Here is a 10,430-nt window from a genome sequence, read left to right as displayed (position 1 = left end):
AAGCCATAATTCAATAGAGAAATATTGTCTCTAAGCACTGCACCAGCAAGACAAAGAGCAACTTGTAGATGTTGTTTTTCCTTCCAGGTTGTCCATCTGCATTAATACGACTGGTACAAAGAGGTTCTGTAGGTTAACAGGATGCTACATCTTTATACCCTATAGACAGACAACATTCTGTTCTCGTTTACACAGGGAAAGGGCTTAGACTTGTTTTATATAAAGTGAGGGAGAGAGAAAAATAACTCCAGCGGGATTATTCCAGAGTTTAAAAGCAAGTTTTTATTAAGGAAAAGGTGCCTTAATTTGCGTTAGCTAATGAATTAATCCCAGGCAAAGAGGGAAATAGGTCATTTCCAAAGAAGTTAAATAGTTTAGTTAAAGACAAGAGGGGAACTTAGAGGGTTATTTTGACTAATGACTTAATAAGTCATATAAAACTAAGTGGCATTTATGATGGTAGCAGGCAAGGAGTTAAAAACCGCACCAATTTTTCTAAGGAGCACAGGCCACAGAGAGCAGGATCTGCTTTATTCAGTGTAAGCGATGCTAATGAGAGTGAAACAGCAGAACAAAGACTGTCGGCAGGAATGCACTTAGTGGACAGTTGCTGTAAAAAGGAATGGTTAAAGAAACAAAGGTGGCATTCATTTGGCGTCAGTTCAGATGCTTGCAGAGTTGTCAGTTAGAAAACAAATATAGACAATATTAATTTATCTGTTTCACCATCGCTACTGATTAATAGGGATGTTATTAACATATACAACAAGAAAAATAAGTTTACCAGTTGAATAAATACATTTTTCTTTTTTTTTTTCCTTTTCCTTTTTTCTTTTTTTTTCCCCTTCTTTTTCTTTATATGAACATGTCTATTTTACAAAACCCCATAGCACTATGGGAAATAAAGATCCTTCTACAAAAAGAAGATGTAAGTCAGTGTTACAATAAAGCTTTAGAGTTTCAAAATGTATCTGGGCAAAGAGACAAAATCAGCTAGAAGGCACTACTGAGTCACTGAGAAGGTTCAGCTTGTAACTGTTGTTGTCTTAACCTCCAATTCGTTCATAAATTATCTCTCTTCTCTGTTCCAAGGGATTGCATGTAATACTAGTGTGGTCAGGAAGGCTGCAGTAGATTCAGGAGAAAAGAAGCTATGACCATGCAGAGAGGAGCAGTTACTGATGGCCATAAAACACTAGCTGAAGCTGAGCTTGTAGGCTGAGGCTGGGATGGGCGATCTGAGCGTGGTCTCTGATCCAGCCGGTTTGAAATCCAGATGGGAGGTTTGACTGTGATGTAGCCGTTGGTTATCCTGATATAGGAAGGCAACGTGGTGGTGCTAGAAGAGAACACAGAGAAGGAAATTAAGCAGGAGAACCTTTACCTCTGCTTTGCGAGCTGTCATTCTACCTGCTAGTAACAATAACGAGTGCAATTATGATTATTGCTGCTACTACACATTAGACATGCAGGGAGACCTCATCATGCCCTGTGAGACCTCATCTTGAGTACTGCGTTCAATTTTTGGGCTCCTCAGTTGAAGAGGGACAGGGATCTGATGGAGAGAGTCCAGGAGAGGGCTACAAGGATGATTAGGGAACTGGAGCACTGCCTGATGAGGAGAGGATGACAAACCCAAGGCTTTGTAAAGTCTGGAGAAGACTGAGAAGGGATTTAATAAATGTTTATAAATCTTTGAGGGCTGGGGGTCAGGAGGGAGGGACAGGCTCTGCTCGCACCCTGGGATAGGACAAGGAGCAATGGATGGAAGCTGCAGAACAGGAGGTTCCACCTCAACATAAAGGGGAACTTCTTTACTGTGAGGATCACAGAGCACTGGCACAGGCTCCCCGGAGAGGTGGAGTCTCCTTCTCTGGAGACTTTCCAGGCCTGTCTGGATAACTCCCTTTGTGACCTGAGCTAGATTGTATGGTCCTGCTGTGGCAGAGGGGTTGGACTGGATGATCAGTTTGGGTCTCTTCCAACCCCTGACATCCTCTGATCATGTGAGAGCATCAGGAGTTGATAAGTGTGATAATTTGGATCAATGTTGTCCCTCAGTTTCTGCCTGCTCACAGAACACAGCCACAGCAGGGGTCACTCTTGATGCATCTAATCTAGTGCACTATTTTATTTTTCAAGCATCCACTATTGGCCAACAACAGAGACTGGGACAGGTGCACCTTTGTGCTCACCCAGGATGACCTCATTCTTATGTTCTTACATATCTACATGTTAACAATGGTCTGAAACTCTGCCATCTCTCAGAGACATGTCCTACTGGAGGCTGGATAGCAAGCCCAGGAGGGGCCACAAAGCATGTCCTTCCTCTGTTTCATAAGCCACAGATAATTTCTCAGGATCTGTTTACACAGCTGATAACCTGGAGCACAGGAGACCAAGCAACTTCATTTCCTTCCTTGGCTTTAAGCCGTTTTGGATCAAATCACAATGCCAAAACCAGACTGAGTGTGAAGTTTCCCTGTCTGTGGATTTGCCTCCACAGTGGTGTGATTTCTTATTGGTGGTAGCTCCAGTTAGCATTCTGATTTGAATTTGCAATTTGGAATTCATCATGATTCCCGTGAATTCCAGAAAGGGCCATTTGTAATTGATTTGGAAGTCTTGAACTGTAATCTCTTTTGTCATAAAATGCTTCTATTGCATCCACTGTTGGATGCTCCAGAATCCAGCAGTTGCCACAGAGCATCACAACTGAGTATGCAAACTGAGCAAGGTGGATTCTGGACTTAAACCCAAGGCATTCTGCTGTGCAGCAAGGAGAACAAAGACAGGCTGCCCTGAAAACAAGATGTGCCACTAATACCTGTAGATTCTCTGTGCTACTTTCTAAATCTTCCATAAAGGGGATTTGGAGGCACTGAAAATGAACGTCAAATAACTACTATGGGATAAGAAGCTGTGCAGGTCTATAAATATTTAGCTACAGTATCAGAACTTGGAAGAAAAAAACTGTGTCTTGCATAACATCAGATAAAAGGAACAATTCCTTGCTGCAGATCCATGGACAGAAATAGAATTTAGTAGCACTGAAAGTTTTGGTCTTTTTCTGCCTGAGCAATACCACAATAGTTCTTAGATCAGATGATTAAGAAGAGGTGATTCTCTCACTTTACTCTGCTCTCATCAAGCCCCACCTGGAGTACTCTGTACAGTTCTGTAGCCCTCCACACAAGGAGGACATGGAACTCTTGGAGTGAGCACAGAGGAGGCCACAAAGATGCTCAGAGGGCTGCAGCAGCTCTGCTATGAGGACAGGCTATGAGAGTTGAGACTCTTCAGCCTGCAGAAGAGAAAGCTTCAAGGAGACCTTGGAGTAGCCTTCCAGTATCTGAAAAGAGTCTACAGGAGGGCTGGAGAGGGACTATTGACAAGGTCTTGTAATGACAGGATGAGGAGTAATGGTTTTAAATGGAAGAGGGGAGACTTCAACTAGATATTAGGAGGAAGTTCCTTCCAGTGAGGGTGGTAAAGCACTGGCATAGGTTGCCCAGGAAGGCTGTGGCTGCTCCATCCCTGGAGGTGATCAAGGCCAGCTTGGATGAGGCCTTGAGTGACCTGATCTAGTGTGAGGTGTCCCTGCCTATGGCAGGGAGTTGGAACTAGATGATCTTTGAGGTCACTTCCAACCTAGAGCATTCTATGATTCTATCATTCTATGATTAAAATGTGTTAAGTCAGTCACAAGCTGTGAGAAGATCAGAGCCCAAGAGCCCACCCAGAAGGCATCCCTGGTAAACACACACATGGGTCAGCAACAGATCCAACGGACAATCACTGCACATTAGACTTCACTCCAGGTTTGGGGATAATGAACTTAATTTCTTCCCTCATCATCTACACTGTCACCACAACTTCTGTGTGAGACAGTTGTTCTGCAGCTAGAAGTGATCTTAACTAATGTGCAATGAATTAGAGCAAAAGAAAAGGCAGTCTTGAAATAAAGAGATGGGAATTGCAGCTAGATAGATAATCCATCCAGTCATTATTAGGACTTTGGACAGTGAGAAGTGGTGGTTGTTCCAGAAGAACAAACTGCTGTAACTAGAGAGTTCTGAAATCAGCCTTACTGGTGGAAACTCTTATCTAAATTCCCATGGCGAGGGGCTGGTTTATGTCTTGAGCTGATCATACCAGACACATAGCTTTAGAGTTTCTGCTACACTGCATCAAAACCAGTGGAGCCACTCAATACAAAGAGTTGATCCAGGATAAGCTAATGCTGCTGTTTCAGATTTGACCAGTTTCTTTGTGTGGTTAATTTAGTGCTAGAAAGAACAACATCAGATTAGGAATGGTGTCTCCAAGCTCCTCATGTATAAACAGCCTTCTCACACTGACTACAAAGCATCATTAAAGCATACTTCTCACAGAACTACATACTGCATGCTCTGAGTAATTCAACAGAAATGCACTCAGCCCCCAGTTCCTCATCCAGATCTCATTTATCCTGGTGAGTGATGCACAGATATGGCAATGTTGATAGTGGGATCACAGTTTTGTTCCCCCCCCTCCCCATAACAGTTTTCCCTAAGGTAAGTATGGGTGGGTACTTGTAGTAAACTTATGTTTACTGTTTGTCACTTCACAGAGCTACAAGATTTAGCCCTAAATAAAGTTTTTTACCTGCAAGGAGGAGCTGTTTTTCAATTTCATTTTAAAAACCATAGAATTATAAAATCATAGAATGTCAGGGGCTGGAAGGGACCTTGAAAGATCATCTGGTCCAGCTCCCCTGCCAGAGCAGGATCACCTAGAGCAGATCACACTGGAACACATCCAGAAGGTTCTTGAATATCTCCAGAGAGGGAAACTCCACAGCCTCCCTGGGCAGCTTGTTCCAGTGCTCTGTCACCCTGACAGGGAAAAAAATTCTTCCTCAGGTTCACATGGGAACTCCTATGCCTCAACTCCCACTCATTGCCCCTCGTCCTGTCACTGGGCATCACTCAGAAGAGGCTGGCTCCATCCTGCTGGCACTCACCCCTTACATATTTATAAACATGAATGAGGTCACTGCATAGGCTTCTCCTCTCCAAGCTAAAACATGGCCAAAGGGCCATCCAGACTTGCAGCTTGGGTGTATCCTGCTCCTAACACATTCCATGGGCTTGATCCTCCAGTGAGATGAAAATGTTCCTTTTGCAGACAGTCTTTCTGCACCTCAGGGATATGTTGTATGAGGTGTTTATTCTGACCTGTACTCAGCACTGTTTAGGACACATCTTGAGTTCTGTGTCCAGTTCTGGGCCCTTCAATTTAAGAAAGATGTTGAGATGTTTGAACGTGTTCAGAGAAGGGCAGCAAGGCTGGAGCACAGCCCTGTGAGAAGAGGCTGAGGGAGATGGGGTTGCTCAGCCTGGAGAATAGAAGGCTCAGAGAGAGGTTATTGCTCTCTACAACTACCTGAAGAGATGTTGCAGCCAGGCAGGGGTTTGTCTCTTCTGCCATGCTGACAGAACAAGAGGATACAGCCTCAAGCTGTGCCAGGGCAGGTTTATGCTGGATGTTAGGAAGAAGTTCTTCACAGCAAGAGTGACTGGCATTAGAATGGGCTGCCCAGGGAGGTGGTGGAGTCACCATCCCTGGAGGTGTTTAAGAGGAGGCTGGATGAGGCACTTAGTGCCATGGTTTAGTTAATTAGAAGGTGTTAGGTGATAGGTTGGACTGGATGATCTTGAAGGTCTTTTCCAACCTGATTAATTCTGTGATTCTGTGTCCAACAGTGGACACAGGCTGTCCAGGGAACCCATGCAAGAAACATGAGCCCATTCATCAGCCAACTACACCTAAGGGACCACACTTAACTACACCTAAAGCAGCCTTAAACCTACATTTTACATTTCTGTATGAGATGCCTTCATTGTCTAGTCAACTGACAGAAGTTTTAGATTGTTTTTGTTGACCTTTTTGATCCCTTGAAAAAGATGTTTGTTTTTATGAAAAACAAAACAAAAAACCCAACCAACCATCCAAAACCACTCCCAAAACCTGACAAGCCTCCAGTTTGCTTAAATTCCCAGTATTTCTTGTAGAAAGACATACACATTTTTGACCACTCAGTGAGGTAATTTTCTGTTTACATGGCACTAGATTTTTCTATATGCTTCCTTGTTAAGATCACAGGATCTCAGGGGTTGGAGGAATGCATCCAGACAGGCCTGGAAAGTCTCCAGAGAAGGAGACTCCACAACCTCTCTGGGGAGCCTGTGCCAGTGCTCTAGGACCCTCACAGTAAAGAAGTTCCCCTTTATGTTGAGGTGGAACCTCCTGTGCTGCAGCTTCCATCCATTGCTCCTTGTCCTATCCCAGAGAGCAAGTGAGCAGAGCCTGTCCCCTCCCTCCTGACCCTCAGTGCTCAGAGATTTATAAACATTTATTAAATCCATTCTCAGTCTTCTCCAGACTTTACAAAGCCTTGGGTCTGTCAACCTCTCCTCATCAGGCAGTGCTCCAGTTCCCTAATCATCCTTGTAGTCCTCTTCTGGACTCTCTTCAGCAGATCCCTGTCCCTCTTAAACTGGGGAGCCCAAAAATTGAACGCAGTACTCAAGATGAGGTCTCACCACGGCAGAGCGGAACGGGAGGAGAACCTCCCTTGATCTGCAGGACACACTCTTCTTAATGCACCCCAGGATCTCATTGGCCTTCTTGGCCACAAGAGCACATTGCTGTCCCATGGACAACTTGTTACCCACCAGCACTCCCAGGTCCCTCTCCACAGGGCTGCTCTCCAGCAGATCACCTCCCAGTCTGTACTGGTGTACTCTGTTCCTTGCTAGGTGAAGGACTCTGCACTTGTCCTTGTGAACCTCATTAGGTTCCTCTGTGCCCAGCTCTCCAGTCTATCCAGGTCTCACTGCATGGCCCCACAGCCTTCAGCTGTATCAGCCAAGCCTCCCAGTTTGGTGTCGTCAGCAAACTTGCTGAGCAGACTCTGTCCTCTCATGAATGCCATTGGTGAGGATGCTGAGCAGTGCTGGAGCCAGCACTGATCCCTGGGACACTGCACTGGGTAAGTGCTGTTAGGTGGGGCTGGGACTTTTTTGGAAATCCTTCCCAGAGAAGAACAGTTTCCAGTGGCCTGCACAAAGCATGCTGATGGCAAATGAATCACACTTTATCCATATATGACATCTTCCTAAACGCAACTTCACTTCCAGCTGACTCCCAAGGTGGTTTGAAGATGCTTAAGGAGAATGATTGTTTTCACCAAATGCTACAAAGCCCCTTGGAAAACCTCTGGTCCAAGTTTATAACTAAGCCTTGTCTGTAGTGACCCAGAACAGAAATCTCTCCAGAAGGTGGTCCACCTCATTCCAGACCAAGTCTCTAGGGGGGGCTTACTCTTGCTCAGGGTCTTTCTCTTCCCAAGGATTACAGAGGGGCCCTAGACAGCCAGGTTAGATTACAATCTAATCTTAGAGGTGGCCCTGGTGTCAGGAGATGACTTCTCCAAGCTCCCTCTGAGCATGTCTGCACACGCACACAGGACCTTGCTGACCCTCAGACCTTCCCTAAGGATGAAAGCAGCAGCTGAGTCCCCTGCACTCAACTGGAACCACTCAGCTGTCCTCAGGGAGGTTTTGATCATTCCTGAAATGAACACAGAGAGTAATAAAAACGAATCACAGATCTGAGGGATAATAATCTAAATTATTACTACACTTTCTCTTGCCAGCTCAGCATATTGTGTATTTTAGGCTTTTGTGTCTGATAAAAATACCTTTAACAAAACATTCCACATGATCTACGGTGAACAGGCAACCACTGGCTCCACTCTTCATACCTCCTCTCTCTTTTTTTGCTTCTGTGTATGAGATTGTTTCAAACATTTGGACGACTCCAGGTATCTTTTAGCCAAATGACCTGCGGTATCATATTCATGAGCTTGTACTTTTGATCAGATAATAGGGCAGTTTTTCAAATCAGTGCATTAGTCATACATTGTCTTACCATCATTAGAATGTGTAAAACTTCCCCCAAAAATGGGCCCTCGGGCACAGGCTTTGTGAACAGACCCTACTGAATCCAATTACATGATCCAAGTCTTCTACGCTGGGGGCATGCTGAAGCACCTTGATGAGTGGGGAGCGTTTTAAAACTGAAAAATAAACCAAACACACATGTAGCCCTCTGGGGGGAATTTCTGGTCTGGTTTAGCTTGTGAGGGCTTTTCAGAGACTAACTTTTAGTGTGACTTGGTTTATCTGTATGAGCAGGGCTCATCCGACCACATGTGACACCAACGGCAAAATGGCAGAAGACAGGACCACGAGGGACTGTCTGACTCGTCCGTCCCAAAGACAGGAACAAGATCTAAACCCTTCCTGACACTGAGGTCTAATCAAAAAAAACCTCTACACTGACAGCAAATAAAGAGTCTCTGTAGACATCTGTTACAGCATTTCATCATTCCTAGTGTCCAGAATTACTGCCTAATGCTTCACCAAATCTTTCTTGCTATAATGCAAGTTTATGACTTCTCCTGTCCCCATGGACAAGTTTATTCCTTTCCTCTTCTCAGCAGCCTTTCACGTGTCTTGAAGACTTAACCATGTTTCACCTCAGTCTTCTCTCAATTAACAAACAATTCTTTCAGCAAATCCTCAGCTGGCTTCCCTCCATCCTTTCTCCTGTTCTCCTCTAGCTCTGCCCAGTTGATGAGTGTCTTCTGATTAATATCTGAGGGGTGGGTGTCAAGATGAAGGTGCCAGTCTCTTTTCAGTGGTGTCTTTTCAGATGGGACAGGGAACAACGAGTACAAAATGGAGCATAGGAGGTTCCACCTCAACACAAGGAGACACCTCTTTATAGTGAGAATGATGGAGCACCAAAGCAGGCTGCCCAGAGAGGTTGTGGGGTCTCCTCTGGAGGTTTCAAAACCTACCTGGATGCATTCCTGCATGACTTGCCCTAGGTGATCCTGCTTTGGCAGGGGGGTTGGACTCTGACCTCTGAAGGTCCCTTCCAGCCCCTAACATTGTGTGACTCTCTGGAGCAAGCTGCCCCAAGTAGGTTCGAATTGACATATTGCCAGCCCTGTGGTTTGAGCAGTAAGTACCACTGCTTCTTTATCTGCAGAGGAGAGGAAAGTGCATGTCAAATATGCAGTCTCCAGGAACATGCTCTTTTCAATACTTTTTGCCCCTAAGTCCAAATCACCTTTATGGTCCTGGTAACTGTTCTGAAGCTCATGGAAAACTGATGGCGCTCTGATATTTCTATGCCGTTTTAATCTGCTGCCATGCCTCGGTCCCGACAGACTTTCTGTTCAGAGTGGAGGAAGTGTCTCTTCTAAGCATAACTTACAAAGTGTTTGGGGATTTTGGAGGATCAAAGGAGCTACATAAACACATGACAACTATTTTTAATAAATGTAAACAAATGTGGACCCAGACAGCCTTTCTTACAATAATATCTGATGAAAGAAGCTTATCAAGACAACGTGCCAACATGGATTGAGCACTGAAAAAAGGCATGTTTCAGCTGAAAACCTAGAGAGCCAGTACAGCAAAAGAGAATTTTGGAGTAAATACAATAATGGCTGTTTTGCATTTGTGATTTGATGTTAACCTTATGATGGCTAGGTTCTTTTAAAGTGATATTAAGCATATGCTTCCTGTTTCTTTTCAAACAAATTTTGCCCTATTCTTTTTCCCTTTTCGTTTAATGAACAGATGTGAAAGGAGTTGATCACATTATTTTTTTTCTGGTGATCAGAAATAATGTTCTGCTAGTGGAGACAATTATTCTTGGAACTAACCAGGCCTATTTATGTCACCAAAATTTATTAATCAAGATTTGAAAAATACATCTGCTTAAAGCACTGAGACCAGTCTGTGGAAGTATGTAAACAAGCTGGCTGGCAAGAAGTCTAGCCACACAGTTGAAAGAAGAGAAGTGGTGCTCAACCAAGAGGAAAAAAAGGAGGGAAAAAAACCCAAAACACAGGACTAGAAGTAAATCACAAGGATTTAACTGTGAAAAACATCAGATCAGCCTCTTAAAAGGAATGTGAAGTCCCCATCTCCTGAAGTTTTCACTTTATTATCATAGAATCACAGAATTAGTCAGGCTTGGAAGGGACTACAAGGATCATCTAGTTCCAACCCCCTGCCATGGGCAGGGACACCTCACACTACATCAGACTGTCTAGAGCCTCAGTCAGCCTGGCCTTAAATACCTCCAGGGATGGGGCTTCCATCACCTCCCTGGGCAACCCCTTCCAGAGTCTCACCACCCTCATGCTGAAGAACTTCTTCCTAACGTCCAGTCTGCATCTACCCATTTCTAGCTTTGTTCCATTCCCCCTAGTCCTAGCAGTACCTGACAGCCTCAAAAGTCCCTCCCTAGCTTTCTTGTAGGCCCTCTTAAGATACTGAAAAGCCTGCAAGTAATTCTTTAGA

The 10,430-nt window shown here is 44.5% G+C and overlaps 1 protein-coding gene across 4 annotated transcripts in view; it reads right to left on the bottom strand.

The window, feature by feature from the left end:
- Positions 1-256: 256 nt before the first annotated feature.
- TRABD2B (TraB domain containing 2B) overlaps positions 257-10,430 on the bottom strand; it is a 354,347-nt gene continuing 344,173 nt past the window's right edge. The window contains exon 7 of one of the 4 annotated variants that reach the window (XM_064147574.1): positions 257-1,339. In XM_064147574.1, the coding sequence (XP_064003644.1) occupies positions 1,117-1,339 (223 nt within the window). In that variant the 3' untranslated portion in view covers positions 257-1,116. Of the gene's footprint in view, positions 1,340-7,309; positions 7,618-7,834; positions 7,891-9,079; positions 9,100-10,430 lie in introns of those variants that run through there. The other 3 variants (XM_064147576.1, XM_064147577.1, XM_064147578.1) reach the window with 3 other exon arrangements.

The sequence above is a fragment of the Pogoniulus pusillus genome, chromosome 8 (genome assembly GCF_015220805.1).
Source record: "Pogoniulus pusillus isolate bPogPus1 chromosome 8, bPogPus1.pri, whole genome shotgun sequence".
Taxonomy (NCBI): Eukaryota; Metazoa; Chordata; class Aves; order Piciformes; family Lybiidae; genus Pogoniulus; species Pogoniulus pusillus.
The sequence above is the reverse complement of the archived record's forward strand: the minus strand, read 5'-3'. Positions and strand labels throughout refer to the sequence as shown.